At 57.0% G+C, this 16975-nt stretch overlaps 2 protein-coding genes across 2 annotated transcripts in view; both read left to right on the forward strand.

Annotated features, from left to right (window-relative positions):
* The first annotated feature begins 3168 nt into the window (after positions 1–3168).
* Positions 3169–7666, forward strand: ZNF414 (zinc finger protein 414). The gene is made up of 8 exons (XM_012641426.1): positions 3169–3283; positions 4797–5100; positions 5483–5590; positions 5677–5782; positions 6278–6630; positions 6711–6761; positions 7219–7392; positions 7487–7666. The coding sequence occupies exons 1-8, from the start codon at positions 3281–3283 to the stop codon at positions 7558–7560; spliced, it is 1173 nt and encodes a 390-aa protein (XP_012496880.1). The 5' UTR covers positions 3169–3280; the 3' UTR covers positions 7561–7666.
* A 5444-nt stretch (positions 7667–13110) lies between these two features.
* PRAM1 (PML-RARA regulated adaptor molecule 1) overlaps positions 13111–16975 on the forward strand; it is an 8865-nt gene continuing 5000 nt past the window's right edge. Inside the window, exons 1-3 of the mRNA XM_012641226.1 lie at positions 13111–13118; positions 14339–14453; positions 16558–16971. Coding sequence (XP_012496680.1) covers positions 13111–13118; positions 14339–14453; positions 16558–16971 — 537 coding nt within the window. The remainder of the gene's footprint in view (positions 13119–14338; positions 14454–16557; positions 16972–16975) is intronic.

Raw genomic sequence — 16975 nt, forward strand, 5'->3', positions numbered from 1 at the left:
CTTGAGAAAATGCACCCAAGGGGGTTGGATTACAATTCAGTTTCACACATTCATGGGGACAGGAATTACCGGTAAAATCATAAATCAATACACAGAAGGTGTACATTGGTTTGGCCCAAAAATCTCAAAATGGGAGCTTACATGTCATAGGTGGGTTTTAAGGATTCTTTAGTTGACAATTGGTTGATAGAGTTAAGTTTTGGCTAAAGACCTCGAGTCAGTGGAAGGGAATGCTTAAGATAGGGGTCTGGAACCAGTGTGGTGGCTCACGTCTGTAATCCTAGCACTTTGGGAAACTGAGGCAGAAGGATCACTTGAAGCCAGGAGTTTGAGACCAGCCCAAGCAAGCGTGAGATCCCATCTCTACAAAAAATAGAAGAATTAGGGTGTGTTGGTGCATGTGCCTGTAGTCCCACCTACTCGGGAGGCTGAGGCAGGAGGATCGCTTGAGCCCAGGAGTTTGAGGCTGCAGTGAGCTATGATGATGCCACTGCACTCTAGCCCAGGACAACAGAGTGAGACCCTGTCTCAAATAAAAGAGTCAGGCTGGTCTCGAACTCCTGGCCTCAAGCAATCCTCTCACCTTAGCCTCCCAAAGTGCTGAGAATACAGGTGTGAGCCACCGTGCCTGGCTGTGTTTGGCATATTCTAACAGACAGTGTCTCCTATCTAGGTTACGGACATCTTCAGACTGCCAGCCTCGGTCACCTTGGCCCCGCCCACTCCTCAACCCCACATCCTGTTGACTTTTTCACAAAATTTCTTAAGTCCTGTCCCTTCTCTGCTTTCCTTGGATTCCTGTCCCTTCTGCTGCCTCACCCCATCCTTCCCTGGGTTTCATCAGCCCCACCTGCATACACACACCCCTCTCCATCCTGCATCAAAATGATCTTTGGTTTTGTTTTTTAAAGTAAATGAATCTTTAACTGAATGTATGATAATGAAAAGAAAAAAATGTAAATTCAAACAACACAAATGTGTAAAAAGTCAAGTCTCTCTCCTATTCAAACATCCCTGTTCCAGCCAGGCGGGGTGGCTCGTGCCTGTGATCCCAGCACTTTGGGAGGCTGAGGTGGGAGGATCGCTTGAGGCCAGGAGTTTGAGACCAGCCTGAGCAACATAGCAAGACCCCATCTCTCCAAAAAATTTAAAAATTAGCTGGGCGTAGCAGTGCGTGCCTGTGGTCCCAGCTACTGGGGAGGCTGAGGCAGGAGGATCACTTGAGGCCAGGAGTTAAAGGCTGCAGTGAGCTATGATGACACCACTCAACTCCAGTGTGGTCGGCAGTGGGAGAGCCTGTCTCTTAAGATAAAATAAAATCCCTGCCCCGCCCCCAGTTTTTAAATGTCTCCTTCTAAGGGTATTCTCTGCCCATAGGTACATCTCATTTCACAGATGGAAATACATTGCGCACAAAGTCTACACTTCTAGAATGCAAGGAACACCTCTTGAATGGTTGAATAATGTATTGGAGATTTAAGATCTGAGATGTACTTTATCATTAACCCAACAGCCCATCCTCCATATGACTGCCAGGGATCAGATAGTGCACCTCCCTGCGCTAAAAAGTCATCAGTGGTTACAACACTGAAACCGCACTCCCTCCCTCTCTCCACCACCCACAAAGCCCTGTGTGACCTGCCCTGCACCGTATTCACTTTTTGACCTCCACAACCCGCTTTCATTCTGTTCCAGCAGTGCACTGGTCCCCTCTTTGCTTTTTTTTTTTTTTTTTTGACACAGAGTCTTGCTCTGTTGCCCGGACTAGAGTGCCATGGCATCAGCCTAGCTCACAGCAACCTCCAACTCCTGGGCTCAAGCGATCCTCCTGCCTCAGCCTCCCGAGTAGCTGGGACTACAGACATGTGCCACCATGCCCGGCTAATTTTTTCTATATAGACTTTTTTTTAGTTGTCCAAATAATTTCTTTCTATTTTTAGTAGAGACGGGGTCTCGCTGTTGCTCAGGCTGGTCTCGAACTCCTGACCTTGAGCGATCCACCCGCCTCGGCCTCCCAGCATGCTAGGATTACAGGCGTGAGCCACCGCGCCCAGCCTCCCTCTCTGCTTCTTGACAAAGACAAGCCCCGTCCCTCCCTACCCTAGGACATTTGCATCAGCTATCCCTACAGCGCTCTGCTCCCCTGACGTTCCACCGGCTCATTCCTGGACCACCAGGCAACAGCTCAGAAGTCACCTCAGTAGAGCTCAGAAGGAGGCTTCCCTGACGCATGACCATAGCATCCTTCTGTTTTCTCCTTTGCACTGAATTGTTGATTTATTATCTGTTTCCCCATTTTATTTTCTTATTTATTTATTTAGAGAAAGGGTCTCCTTCTGTCGCCCAGGCTGGAGTGCAGTGTCCTGATCATAGCTCACTGAAGCCTCGAACTCCTGGGCTCAAGCGATCCTCCTGCCTCAGCCTTCCCAGGAGCTGGGACTACAGGCTTGCGCCACCATGCCCAGCTAAGTTTTTTAATTTTTTATAGAGATGGCATCTCGCTATGCTGCCCAGGCTGGTCTCAAACTCCCAGCCTCAAGCGATCCTCCCGCCTCAGCCTCCCAAAATGCTGGCATTACAGGCATGAGCCACCTTGCAGGGCCTGTTTTCCCATATTAAAATGTGAGCATGCCCGGAAGACAGCGATTCTTTGTCCTGTTCACTGTGGGTCCCCAGCCCCTAGACCAGCGCCTAGCACACAGGAGAGCCACCTCCAGGAAGCACACCTCTCCAACCTGAGGCTACACCCCTTTATTAAGCCTGAGGACTGACAGTTTGTTTTCCGCCCTTGGCTATTACAATGGACCGGTTCCAACTGCAGAACGAGGTGCACTGAAAGTTTTAATAAACGTTGCCAATTTCCCTCCAAAGAGACGACCCAATCGAGCAGAAAGACAACTGCTGTTAATCGCCCTTCCAGAGCCGGAGACGGGGGGCGGGAGGGGATGAAGGTGCCCATTTTGCAGACGAGGACACCGAGGCCCAGAGAGATTCCTCATCCCGGCTATCTGTGCGCACGGACCCCGTGGAAGGTGCGCTGTAGCACTGCCCTCGGCTTGCACGTCGACACCCGCGTCCACGCTGCGGGCTAGACCAACCAGGGCCTCAGGCCCCGCCCCCTCACGGAGCGCCCCGCGCAGGCCCCGCCCCTATTCTCGCGAGAGCCGGGAGGCGGAAAATGGCGCCGACGTGAGCGCGAGCCCGCATCTCCGATAGGGTATTCGCCACCTCGATCGGAGTCGCCGGAGCCACCGGAACAAGAGGCTGAGCTGCGTGGAGGATGGTGAGCGCGGGGGCGCGGGCGCGGGCGCGGCGGAGCAGCTGGGACTGGCGGGGAGCGGCCCTGTAGCGCACACACCCTCCGGCCGACCCCGCCCCCACATCCGGGCACCCGCCCGCCGCGGGCTGTCACTCGGCGAGCGCCCGACCCCTACTTCCGGACCCGGCTTCGACTGGGCCACGCCCACCAGACTCGGGCTCCGCCCCTAAACCTTACACCTCTGGGCCCCCAGCACCTCCAAGATCGTCTACACAGCTCGAGGCCGCTCGGTATATCTCGGTCCTCAAATAATCCATTTCTGGCCCCTCCACTATCTTCCTAGCGGCGCCGGATCCACAGCCCCGCCCTCCTAGCCGTGACCCCGCCCAGTCCCTCTAGGCCACGCCCCTGTCATATTTGGGGCCTCCCACTTTCCCAAATCTGGGGGGAGAGGATGCTTCTCATATGCGGAATTAGCTCAATCCACCCTTACCCCATTTGCCCTCTTGCTTGTGATTCCTTAGTGTCAACAGAAAAAGCCAAACTGTAAAATAATTTTTTTTTTTTTTGAGACAGAGTCTCACTGTGTTGCCTGGGCTAGAGTGACGTGGCATCATCCTAGCTCACAGCAGCCTCAAACTCCTGGGCTCAAGCAATCCTTCTGCCTCAGCCTCCCGAGTAGCTGGGACTACAGGCATGTGCCACTATGCCCAGCTAATTTTTTTTCTATGTATTTTTAGTTGTCCAATTAATTGCTTTCTATTTTTAGTAGAGACGGGGTCTCGCTCTTGCTCAGGCTGGTTTCGAACTCTTGAGCTCAAACAATCCGCCCGCCTCGGCCTCCCAGAGAGCTAGGATTACACGCGTGAGCCACCGCGCCCGGCCTGTAAAATAATTTTAAAAAGATTTATTCTAAGCCAAATTTGAGGACCTTGACCCAGAGCCACCCCCAAGAAGCCTTGAGCAAGTGGACTTGCTGTGGCTGGGTTACAGTTTGGTTTTATACATTTCAGGGAGACAGGGGTTACAGGTAAAGTCATAAATCAATACGTGGGAGACAAAAGGTGGGTTTAAAGATTCTTTGACTTGTTAAAGACAGGAAGCTTTGTTTAAAGGTTTGGAATGTTTTAATATAAGGAGCTGTTAATCAGAGATAAGCCACCAGACATACATTTTTTGTGCAAATTGAGGACCTGCAGGTTTGTCTTGCATACCCTTAGGCCTGTTAATGGGTTACAAAGGATGTCTCCTAGAAGGAAGGGGGCATGATGAGGCATGTCTGACCTCCCTTCTCGCGGCAGGCAATTTAGTTTTAGGATATTCCTTTGGCCAAGAGGGGGTCCATTCAGTGAGCTTGTGGGGCGTGAGCCTTAAGATTTTATTTTAGTTCACATCAGGATGAGTACTAACTGGGTCATGGGGGTGGGAGGAATGTTGAGCCCATTCAACAGGTCCTGGCGGGGTGGGAGGGGTTCCCTGGCTGACCCAGGCAGACCCTGAGCCCAGAAAGTTGCTTTCCACCTCTTCCTTCCACCAGGAGGAGGAACCCTCGGGGCCCAGCCCGGAAATGCTGGCCACTGAAGAGCCCAGCTCCAATGAGACAGACAAAGAGGTGTTGTCCCCGGTTGTGGCTGCTGTAGCCACCTCCTCCTCCATGGCAGAGGAGTCAGGCCCTGACCAGGCAGCCACATCCGCAGCGTGGGAACGTGGAGGGACACAGCAGGGTGCCTCGCCAGCCCCAGACACCTGCCAGCCTGGCCCTGGACCCAGCCTTGGTGCCACTAGCACAGTCTCTGCAACCGGCGAGGACCTGCGGCCTCCCAGACGGCGCCCACCACCAGGTGACCTGCGATGGGGCCTTCTGGGGAGTCACAGGCCCTGGAACAATGAGAAATGAGGAGTATAGAGTCTCTCCAAACTCAGGGCCATCTAGAGGGATGTCACTCATTTACTGAGCAAAAAGTATACGTCAGGCTGTGGCTCCAGTGATAAGCCTGACCGGGCCAATCCCTGCCCTGTGGCAGATCAGTCTGTTGGGGGAGGCTGAGAGTAAAAGCCCCAGTAGGAAACTAGCAGGGTGATTCCAGATCATATATGGTATATTTCATAAACCAGCAGAGTATTTCTGGCATCCTATATATGCTTCTCTGGGGCAGAGCCCTGGAGATGGGGGCAGCTTCGTTGGGGAAGGGACCAGTGACCCTTATTCTGTGCATCTTGCAGGAAAGCAAATACCTTGCTCCAGCCCTGGCTGCTGCCTCAGTTTCCCCAGCGTTCGTGACCTGGCACAGCATCTCCGAACCCACTGCCCACCCACACAGTCCCTGGAAGGTAGGGCCAGCACAGGTGGTGAGGAAGCTGGTTAGGGTGGGAGGCAGGCACCCCCACCCCACTCCTCTGTCCTTCATCCGTGCCAGGCAAGCTCTTCCGCTGCTCAGCCCTGAGCTGCACCGAGACCTTCCCCAGCATGCAGGAACTGGTGGCGCACGGCAAGCTGCATTACAAGCCAAATCGCTACTTCAAGTGAGACCCTGACCACCCCGACGTCCAGCCTGCCCCAGCCCCACCCCATGTGTGGGGTCTGGGCCTTTCTCCCTTCTTAGGCAGCGGGGAGGGGTCGCGTCTAGCGGTGGGTGTGGCCTCGAGCAAGCCCTGCCCTTACCTGGCCAGAGGAGAGATTGGTACCTAGAGCAGGACAGAGCTCGAAAGGGGCGGGGCCTACAGGGGTGTGGCTCCAACCAGCCTTGCTTTACCTCCCAAGTGGAAACCCTGCCGCCTAAGTTAAAATCGAGACTTCCTCCTGCGTTTTCACAGGGCTCCGACCCAAAGGAAGGGACGCGGCGATTGTTGGGGGCGGGGGGCTTAGGCAATCTCCTTCTCTGTAGGTGGGGAAAGCGCCATCGGCGAATTGGGTCCCGGCTCCCTTCCCACGCTCGAAGGGCGGGTTCCCAGGTGGCATCGGATAGGCCCCTACCTTGTCGCCCAGGAGGCCCAGCCCAGCCCTTTGCCCACCCCCAGGTGTGAGAACTGCCTCCTGCGCTTCCGCACGCACCGCTCTCTCTTCAAACATCTGCATGTTTGCGCGGAGCATGCGCAGAGCCCAGCCCCGCCGCCACCCCCAGCCCTGGAAAAGGAGCCGCCTGCGCCTGAGCGCCCCTTGGAGTCCGACTCTGCGTCGGCGGCGCAGGGGCTGCAGTTCCCGCTGCTCGAGCCCTTCACAACGCCTTCCCCTGCCCCCACGCCCACTGGGCCCTTCCTGCCCTATTTGAACCCCGCGCCCTTTGGCCTAAGCCCCCCTCGCCTGCGCCACTTCCTAGCCGCCTCTCCCGGGCCCCCGGCCTCCAGCGCTGCTGTTTGGAAAAAAAGCCAAGGTGAGTGTGGGGGCGGAGCCGCCTGAGGGGGCGGGCTGGCCTCGCCCTGACTCCGAACTTGACCCGCCCCTTCACCGCAGGTGCCGGAAGCAGCCCTCGAAGACCCCAGGGCGGCTCCGATGCGCCCTCAGGTGCGTGCAGGTGACCACCAAGGAGGGGTGGAGGGACTTTCTTTCCTGCACCCTGCGGGGTCCAGTGGATGCTGGGGGGGCAACAGCGCCCGCCCCCTTCTCAGGTGGCCAGAAATGCCACCCCCAAAATACAGGATTTTGCCTTAAGAATTACTGGCACCTGCGCCTTCATCTGCGCCGGCGTCCCCGTGTACACCTCGCGCGGGCCTTCTCCCCTGCGGTGGAGCCGGGGATGGGACTAGGGGACGCGGAAAAGCCAAGCTTAGTTCTCCCAAGTACAAGGGCAGACAGGTCAGGGAGAAGCGGATCCAGCCAGGCCTGCCTGCCTCTTCCCCCGGCGCCTGGGAGCGCATAAGCAGGCGGAGAGGAGCGGCCGGCCTCTGTCCACCATGCACCGTCCTTGGCGCACTGATCCTCGGGGTCTGACCGGGACTGACCGGGTCCTGCCTGCCCGCAGGGCACGCGGCCGCGAGCCGCATCGTGTGGGAGCACACGCGCGGCCGCTACTCGTGCATGCAGTGCGCCTTCTCCACGGCCTCGCGGCCCGCCATGACGCTGCACCTGGAGGACCACCGCCCCGGCGCCCCCTCCGCCCCGGCGCCCCCGCCGCCGCGTCCCAACACCCCGGCGGGTAAGGCCGAGGAACGCGCGGGGGGACAGGGCGGGGGTCCAGAGGCGAGAGGCAGCGCCGAGACTCAGGCGCCCCCCTCTTCTGCCCCACTCAGAACCGGCCCCGCTTGCACCCAAGGTGTCGCCGCTGCTGTCAGAGGGGGAGCTTCCAGTTTTCTCGCCACTCTGAACTCCGCTGCGTTGGAGTGGGCCATGGGGAGTGGGTAGTTTTGTAACTTGGGGGGAGGGAGGGGACAATAAAGGAGGCGCGAAGAGCCGGCCTGTGCTGTGTCTGGGTCCCTTGCCCCTCCGATCCACAGTGGGCCAGCACCTAGCCGTCCTGGGGCGCCCACCCCTCTGGAGGTCACTCCACAGGTGCAGGACCTGTCACCTCTCTGCCCACCTGTGTCCATCTCCCCTGTCGCCTCAACACCGGGACCCAGGTCTCCAGCTTTATGCCACCCCATCTAGCTGTAGGTGGAGCAGCCAGTGCCCACTGTCCTGTACCCCCACTTCTAGAAACCAGATGGGATACGATGTTCCAGTTACAGGATTAGGTTATTGAGTATGAAATGTCCGATTTCCTTAAGTACTAAGTCTGACAGTTGGTATCTCTACCCTTTTGCTTTGCCACTTCTTGTTTTATGTTTACTGTGAAGGTACATGCTTATTCTTTCAAACGCACATTTTGGCTTGTGATTATCTTTCAAATTTTTTTTAGAGCCATTTTTTTGTGAAACCATGGACAAGTCAAAAATGCGTGCTATTTGGGAAAATGAGTTCCATGGTGGAACCAATGCAGCACAGACAGCTCGAAATAGCAACGAAGTGTTGGGGAAGGATGTGGCTAATTGGTTTGAGAAGTTCCATCCTGGTGATTTTAATCTTGAAAATGAGCCACGTGGGCGACCTGAGACCAGGGTGGATAATGATGAGCTGAAAGCTGTGGTGGAAGCGAATCCATCTCAACCTACGCGTGAATTAGCAGCAAGGTTTGACGCTGCTATTCCAATAATATTGGACCATTTGAAACAAATGGGCAGGGCAAAGAAGCTGGATAGATGGGTTCTGTATGAATTAAACGAGCATCAGAAGAGAGACCATCTCGAAGCTTGCTTTTCTCTGCTGTCACGACATAAAGGCGAACCATTTCTACACTGTGTTGTTACGTGTGGTGAAAAATGGATTCTCTTTGACAATCGCAAGTGTTTCGCACAACAGCTGGACAAAGATGAAACGCCGAAACACAGTCTAAAACCAAATATTTATCAAAGAAAGCTAATGGTGTCTGGTGGTCCAGTGCTGGTATTATCCACTACAGCTTCACGAAACCTGGTCAATCGATGTCTACTGCAACCAATTGGACAAAATGTTGAGGAGGCTTGCAATCTTAGCAGCCAAGATTGGTCACTAGAGACAGACCAGTCCTCCTGCAAGACAACACTTGACCACATGTTGCACAAATGCTGCTCAAACTGCAACAGCTACACTTGGAAACTCTCTTGTCATGCACTCTATTCACCAGACCTTGCACCAACTGACCACCACTTCTTCCAGGCTTTGGACCACTTCTTGCAAGGAAAAATACTCCGTTCTCAAAAAGCTGTGGAAAACGCCTTTCATGATTTCCTCGCCACCCACTCTCCAGGCTTCTTCCTTGCTGGCATAAACGAGCTACCGTTAAGATGGCAAAACTGCGTCGATAGTTCAGGCGCATACTTTGATTAATTGTACTGCTTCTCGTTTGAGATGTAATAAACTACACTTGAGTCGAAATCGGACATTTCATATTTAATGGCCTAAAAATCTTTTTGAGACAGGGTCTAACTCTTCTACAGGCTACAGTGCCACGGTGCAGTCATAGCTCACTGCAGCCTCCAACTCCTAGGCTCAAGCGATCCTCCCCGCTCAGCTGCCTGAGTAGCTGGGACTACAGGCTCGAGACACCACGCCAGGCTAATTTTTGGTTTCTGTAGAGATGGGGTCTCGATATATTGCCCAGGCTAGTCTTAAACTCCTGGCCTCAAGCGATCCTCCTGCCCCAGCTTCCCGAAGTGCTGGGATTACAGGCGTGAGCCACCACACCCGGCCAGTTTTCTTATATCTAAAAAGTACCAGGAGTTGGGAGGATGGCTGAGAGGTTGGTCCTGGGAACGTGCAGGGAGGGGCTGACCTGGCTGCAGCCCCCTCAGCCCCTGAGGCCAATGCTGACTCAAGAAGGAAGGAAGGAGTATCCTTTTGCAGGGCAGGGCAGTCTGTAAGCAGGATGGGGGCCCAGGCCTCGTCTTCATCTCCCTTGCTGTCCTCCAGACCCGTGTCCTCCGCTGCCCCAGCTCTGGGAAGATGGGTGGGTCCCGGGCTCCCTCCTCAACCCTGCCCTAGCAAGGACCCTCCTCTACCCCATCATGGAAAGCCAGACTGGGGTCACGGTTCAAAATCCAGGGCCACACTGCTGTCTGAGCCCAGAGCCTAGCCAGTCCAGCCTCCTGGGTGGCCTCCCCTCAGAGGCTGGTCTTGCCTCCTCCATCCAGTCCCTTCTGTCTAGGTCCTGCCAGCCCCGTGGCCCCCTAGACCAGGTCTCCACTCTCCCCCTCCTACCCATCCCCCCAGCCTGAACATCACTGGAAACAGGCTCTCTTCTTGGTGTCCCCCTCCCCTGCCCAGTACCCTTCAGTGGTTCCCCACCATCCTCTAGATGAAGATCTTGTTCTCCCAGTAGCCCACAAGGCCCCACCTTGAATCTCCGCATCCCCTCCCAGGGCCACCCTCATTGTCTTCCTCCTCATCCTCCTGGGGAACACGGACATCCTGTGAGCAAGAACCCTCGGACCTCCTTGGCCCCACCCCCACCTCAGCCCACTCCGTACCTCCTCCTCCTCCTCCTCCATCTTCTGAACCCACTTGGGAGTTGTTTGTCACCTCTTCATTGTAACTGCAGCCAAGACCCCAGGCATCCCTTGGGCAGGGTCCCCAGACCCCACCACTCCCTCACTGCCCTCTCACCTGCTCCTTGCTCCTCCCATCCTCCCCTGCGTCATCCTTGGAATCCTGGCCCCCAGCATGTCCACTTGAGGCTCTGGGTCAAAGCTGTCCGGGTGGACAAACGGGGGCATCGGCTCCCCACCTGCTCCCAGCGGCGCAGCTGCCGCATCACCTCGCAGTTGGACAGTTCCGGGCTCTGCGTGCCCTGCAGCTTCTCAAGGGGCGGGAGGGGCACCTGAGCGTTCTGAGGACCCACCTGCCTGCCCTGCTGCCCCAGCCTCACGTCCTGGGCTGCCACATCCTCCATGGTGCCACGGCCACAGCTCATGTGGCTCAGGCTGGGTGTCCACTCTGCCAGTACCCTAAGGCCCCCGAGATGGTTGTCACTCAGCACCAGCTGTAGGGCAGGACCGGTCATCAGGGGACCCAGGGGCTCCAAGAATCTAGGTGGGACAGGGCCAAGGGGCCCATTTTACAGATGGAGAAGGTGAGGCTAGAAGAGCCTGACTGAGCCCTACCTCTAGCCGGGCCTAGCTCCATCGGGGGTGACTCTGATCGTGCACCATCTCGGGAGCTGGGCACAGTTACCACAGATGAGAAAACCCTGGCAGCAGGCCCAGGGGACACTCCCCTGTTGCCACACACCCAGGGCCCCTAGACGCCCTTTGAGATCTGGCTCTAGTCCCAGCTTCTCCCTCATCTCCAGGGACAGGCCTGTGTTTCCTGTCCCCTGGGACTCCCCGTCTGCAGGGGACCAGGGGCCCCCAGGAGTCCCCCTCCCCATCAAGTTCGGGGCTGTGCTACTCTGTGGTCTGCCAGCACCTTTCCCAAGAGACCCGGAGTCAACACCCTGGAAAGCCTTCCTGTGACCCTGCAGAGGGTCCCCCTCCCCCCTACTCTGGGATAACAAAAAGCTCGGTCCTCAGGGCCCGGGCTTTGGCCAGCAGGAGGCTCCCAGGAATGTCACACTGCGGGGATTGAAAGAGCAGGGCAAGCGCAGTCCCGATCCAGGCACGCACCCACCTGCGCGCACCCAGCGGGGGCGGTTGGCCAGCGCCTGGCAAGGTGTCCAGCACCAGCTGTGTCACCCGCGGGTGCCGGTTCGGTTACCCTCACCGAACTCTCACTCCCCAACGGGAGGCGTTTGTCGCCGCCCATCCACTGCCCGGCCGGACCCCTGCTGGGGGCCGCCAAGAAGGCGCCAAATATACAAAGGGAATTGGGGGGACACACCCCCTGGCGGCGGTGCCCGGAGCCTGCGCGGGACCCCGGTGCACGAGCGCTGGGTTGGACCCTCCAACCTGCGCCCTCCGGCCTGGGGGTGTCCACACGGAGTGGCCCGCCCAGGAGCCTGGGGAGTCATCAGCTGTCATTCAGTCCTTTAATTTACCTTGATTGAGCACCTACTGTATGCTCTTGGCTGGTAATCCCTTATTCTTTCATTCTTGCCCACACTGACCATGGTCTTGGAGACCCAGAGAGGACCCAGACCTCATGTTCCCTGTCCTAGGGACTCCTGTTTGGAGGGGGACCCACATCTGGAAACTGTGACTACAGGACGGGGCAGAGCAGGTGCAAGAAGGGCTCCTGCTGGGAAAGCCACGCCCTCCCCCAGTCTCAGAGGGACCTTTCTCATTCAAACAAGCTCAAGAAAGCGCATCTTTCGCTCCCAAGAGCCACCTCCACCCTTGCTACTCCAGGTGCGGTCCTTGACTCAGCTGAGTCAGAACCTGCACTGTGACAGCCACTCAGGGAGACTAGGAAAATCGGGGTGCTTGTCAACTTAGCTGCAAGCTACAATCACCCGCCAGGATCTAAAAAACCCCCTTGCTCAGGCCACACCCCAGACTCATTAAGTCAGAATCTCTGGGAGGTTCTGTCTCTTTATAAACTGCTCCGGAGACTCCAACGTGTGGCCAAACTGAGCATCGGGGTCTACATTGTCCTAGTGGGTGTTTTTTCCTTCACCTGCTGCCACTGAGGTTGTAACAAGTTCATTGCCTGCCACTCAAGAGGAAGCCACACACTGACAGCAGAGAGAGAGCTTAATATCGTGGCTGAAGCCAGGCCCAGTGGCTCAGGCCTGTAACACTAGCACTTTGGGAGGTCAAGGCGGGAGGATCACTTGAGGTCAGGAGTTCGAGACCAGCCTGAACAAGAGCAAGACCCCATCTCTACAAAAACAGAAAAATTAGCCAGACGTGGTGGCACGTGCCTAAAGTCCCCCAGCTACTTAGGAGGCTGAGGCAGGAGAATCACTCAAGCCCAGGAGTTTGAGGCTGCAGTGAGCTATGATGACACCACTGCACTCCAGCCCAGGTGGCGACAGAGTGAGACTCTGTCTCAGGAAAAAAAAAAAAAAAATCCACAGGCACCATGCCAGGAAACAGAAAGACGTTCTCAAATCCTTCTCCTCAAGAAATTGGGAGAAAGGTTTTTTTTTTGTTTTCTTGTGTTGTTTTTGATTGGCTGCTGCCTTGGCTGGGTTAGGGGTGGAACCACAGGGGTGTAGAAATTGCCTTCTTGTGCTGAGTCAGTTCCTGGGTGGGGGCCACAAGACCAGTTGAGTTAGCTCCTTGGTGTGGGCCACTGGTCTCGGTGGGTCAGCTGGTCCACTGGAATGCCGGGCCTGGAAGATATCTCAAACACTAGCCTTGGGTTTCACAGGGTGAAGTTATCTAAGAAAGTCAATCTTTGTCACCATCTGCTGTGTGACTCCTGAGTCATAAGCAGTTATAGGAAAGCAAGCCAGGGGACAATGGCTGGGTGTGTGTGTGTGTATATATATATATATTTTTTTTTTTTTTTTTTTTGAGACAGAATCTCACTCTGTTACCTGGGCTAGAGTGCCGTGTCGTCAGCCTAGCTCACAGCAACCTCAAACTCCTCAAGCGATCCTCCTGCCTCAGCCTCCCTGAGTAGCTATGACTACAAGCATGCACCACCAGGCCCGGCTAATTTTTTCTATGTATTTTTTAGTTGCCCAGCTAATTTCTATTTTTTTAGTAGAGACGGGGTCTCACTCTTGCTTAGGCTGGTCTCAAACTCCTGACCTCGAGTGATCCTCCCGCCTCGGCATTCCAGAGTGCTAGGATTGATTACAGGGGTGAGCCACCACGCCCGGCCTGTATATATTTCTTAACTTTGCAGAGTTCAGGACCCCACCACAGTTCCCACCTTGTGGCCCTTTATTAACTTTATAAAGGGCAATTCCAAGGTCATCTATCTCCTGGGGACTAAGCCCTGAGCCCTTATCTGGCCAGGCCTCTGCCCCACACACCTTCACTTCCTCTTGGCCTGTCTGTCTTCTAGTTCCTTCTCTGTCCTCCACCTTCTACTTCAGGGAAGCTGGCGCGTCCTCAGACCCACTCCCTTCCCTGGGGACAAGGCATTTGACACCACCCATCCACCCACCCCCAATCTGCCATCCCAGCTGAGTCCTGTGCCCTGGGCGCCAGCCTGGTCCCCTCCCCATGGCCCATGAGACATCTGCCCCCATAACAGGTACGTCCCGCGCAGAGCTGGGAATCGGACTGTGGGGAAGTGTTGAAAAGAGGAAGGCAGATGAGGCAACCACAGCAGGCAGACAGGGGCCTCGCCAGTCACGCTGGCCCCCGTGTCCCGGGTCCCCCAGCCTCCCCAGGAGCCACCTACACCCCAGAGCTGACCATACCCCTTCCCCACTGAGATCTCCCCTCCTGGGGGCTTTCCAACCCAGGCTGATTCCTGAGGTCACCGGGGCCTGGCACAGAGTTCTCCCAGGTCAGGACACAAACATGGTGGCAGCAAGGCAGGGACAGCAAAGAGTCAATCAACTAGTGACCATGTTGGGAGCGTGCTGACGCTCGTGCACACTTCGGGACAGTGGCAGGCAGGACAGGAACTCAAGGGGGATAGAAGTGACCTGGCAGGATCTAGGGACAGGCTGAGGCCATCCCCGCCTCCCTTCCTTCCTCCTCTGCCTTCCCCACCCCTCTCCCCGGCAGCAGCCCCCACCCCGTGTGCTGGCCCGTGGAGCAGAAGCCACAGTCACTTCCTGAAGGCGGCAGCCCCAGCTCGGGTCCCAATCGCCCGGTGGCCCATCACCTGCACGCAGCCATGGTGAGTCGGGGGGAGAGGCCCGCGCTGGCCGGGAAGCAGGGGTGCAGCAGGTGACGTTGGCGGTCACGTTCCACAAGTGGGGTGGCAGAGAGGGGCTGGGAAACAGAGAGTCCAGGGCAAGGCCTCGGAGGTCGGAAGCCGCCAGGGCACAGCTCCAGGACAGCTCATGCTCCTGGGGCCCAGGGTGTGGATGTGACCGCAAGGGAGACAGGTGGGACTGCCTGGGACCACTCTCCTCCACCCAGGTCAGCCTGAACAGCAGCCTGGCAACAGGCAGGCAGGGTGAGAGCGCGGGGCTTCCTGCAGGGGTGACAAAGTAGGTCACGCACCCGCTGCCCTCTCCCCGCGCTGGTCACCCGAGTCGTGGCCTGATGTCCCTGACTTGTGTAGCCCTGTGGTCACCTGCGAGCACTTCCCTCAACAGCACCCCTGCTCCACGCTAGGGGCTTTGACAGAGGCCCCAGGCGGAAACTGCCGCCTTTCCAAGGTGCGCTCCTCACGCCCTGGCCCTTGGATGGGGAGAGCAAGGCACAGACAGAGACAAAGGCCACAGGTTTCTACCCTCCCCCTCCCCAACCTCCTTGACCCCAGATGAAGCCAGGCTTCAGGGCCTGGGGCAGGGCCACCTCCGGGGGTGTCTGTAGGTCAGAGGGGGCCTGGCCTATGCGTGCATCGGCCTGTGTCTGAGACCGACGGTGCACGGCCAGCTGTGCGGGGACTTGTTTGGTGACAGCGCCCACGCTTTGGGGCTGCCGGCCGGTCCTCGCAGGCACTGTCGCCTGTGAGTGTCCCTGGCCATCAGCCGGCGTCCGGGCGACAGTGCGAGAGAGACCCCGCGCCCGCATCTGCCTCCCAGTCTGTCTGCGAACATTTCTGCGTGTCTGTGACGCTCAGGCTCAGGACGTGGCTGCTTGTGCCCCTGTAAATTCTTTATTTCAGCAAATATTTACTGAGCACCTGTTATGTGTCAGGCACTGGGAGAGCAGTGATGAATGACCCAAGTCTCTGCCCAGTAGGGGCTGAAGGACTGTGGGGACTGGGTTTAGAGAGACAAAAAAACAAAAAAACCCAGTCAAGGCTGGGAGCGGTGGTGGCTCAGGCCTGTAGTCCCAGCACCTTGGGAGGCCGAGGCAGGAGGATCACTGGAGCCCAGGAGTTGGAGGCTGCAGTGAGCTGTGATCGCGCCACTGCACCCCAGCCTGCGCGACAGAGCGAGGCCCTGTCTCTAAAAAAAAACCAAAACAAAAACACCCAGTGAAGACACATTAAAAAACAGAGTGAGTGAAACAGTACGAGGTGTGGGACAGGTAGGAAGAGGAAAATTATACAGGTTGGGGAGCACGGACAGTGCGAGGAAGGGGGAATCCAAAAAGTGGGGTGGTCTCAGGACGGCTTTCTAATGAGGAAATGTTAGTGCAGGGAGCCCCGCGGGGTCCAGGGGAAGTGTCCCCAGCAGGCGAGGGGCAAGGCAGAGGCCCAGAGAGGGGGGAGAGGGTGCTCAAATGTTCAGGGCGCAGCAAGAAGGAGGAGGAGGAGGAGGAGGAAGAAGAGGTGGCTGGGTCGGGAGGCCTTTAGCTTGAAGGGTGGACACATGAGGAAACCACTGCCAGACTGACAGCGTGGAGGGACACAAAGACACTCAGGGCTCTACGGGTGTCTTCCTCCAGCTGCTGCGGAGGAGACTGACGGGAGATGGGGGCGGGAGGTGGACCAGGAAGGAGCCTGTTTCAATCGCCCAGGCCAGCGGGGGATGGTGCCTCCAGCCGGCTGACGGTAGCGGAGGCAGTGAGAAGTGGGTGGATTCCGGATGTATTTTGAAATCAGCACAGACGGGACTGGGGACATGGCAGGGATGTGAAAGAACGAGGGGGTTGAGGATGCACCGCCCCCTGGGGGAGGGGCGTCGGGGGCTCGGTCCGCTGGGGGAAGGCGGGATGCAGATTAGGCAGCTAGAAGTCAAGACGGTGTGGTTTCCAGGAGTAGAGGGAACAGGGTGGCGGTGGTGGTGGTGGTGGGTTGTGTCTGAGGGACCCCAGATCCCTGTCCCTCCAATGGCGCTTCTGTGTGTTAGAGCCCCTGCTTGACTGGCCTCCGTGTCCCCTAGGAGGGCCATCAGGACTTCCGCAGCCTCCAAGCGAAGTTCCAGACCTCTCAGGCCGAGCCCAGTGAACTCCCCAGAAAGCCCCTGAAGCCTGACTTCAACAAGCTCAGGAAGTTTCCCCAGCCTGAGCTAAGCGAGCAACCCAAGAAACCCCCGAAGCCTGAGTTCGGTGCAGCGTCCTTGAAGCCTCCGAAGCCTGAGCTCGCTGACCTCCCGAAGAAGCCTTCCAAACCTGAGTTCAGCGAAGCCTCCAAGAAGTTCCCACAGTTGGAGGCCACTCAGTTTCCCAGGAAGCCCCCGCAGCCCGAGTTTGCCGACGTCCCCAGGAAGCCCCCGCAGCCCGAGTTTGCCGACCTCCCCAAGAAGCCCCCGCAGCCCGAGTTTGCCGACCTCCCCAAGAAGCCCCCGCAGCCCGAGTTTG

The sequence above is a fragment of the Propithecus coquereli genome, unplaced genomic scaffold (genome assembly GCF_000956105.1).
Source record: "Propithecus coquereli isolate 6110/MARCELLA unplaced genomic scaffold, Pcoq_1.0 Scaffold164, whole genome shotgun sequence".
Taxonomy (NCBI): domain Eukaryota; kingdom Metazoa; phylum Chordata; class Mammalia; order Primates; family Indriidae; genus Propithecus; species Propithecus coquereli.

Excerpts from the sequence above, each read along its gene's own strand:
- ZNF414 (XM_012641426.1), top strand. Across the intron at positions 5,101-5,482 it reads CAGACGGCGCCCACCACCAG|GAAAGCAAATACCTTGCTCC; the intron begins GTGACCTGCGAT and ends TGCATCTTGCAG. Across the intron at positions 6,762-7,218 it reads CGGCTCCGATGCGCCCTCAG|GGCACGCGGCCGCGAGCCGC; the intron begins GTGCGTGCAGGT and ends GCCTGCCCGCAG.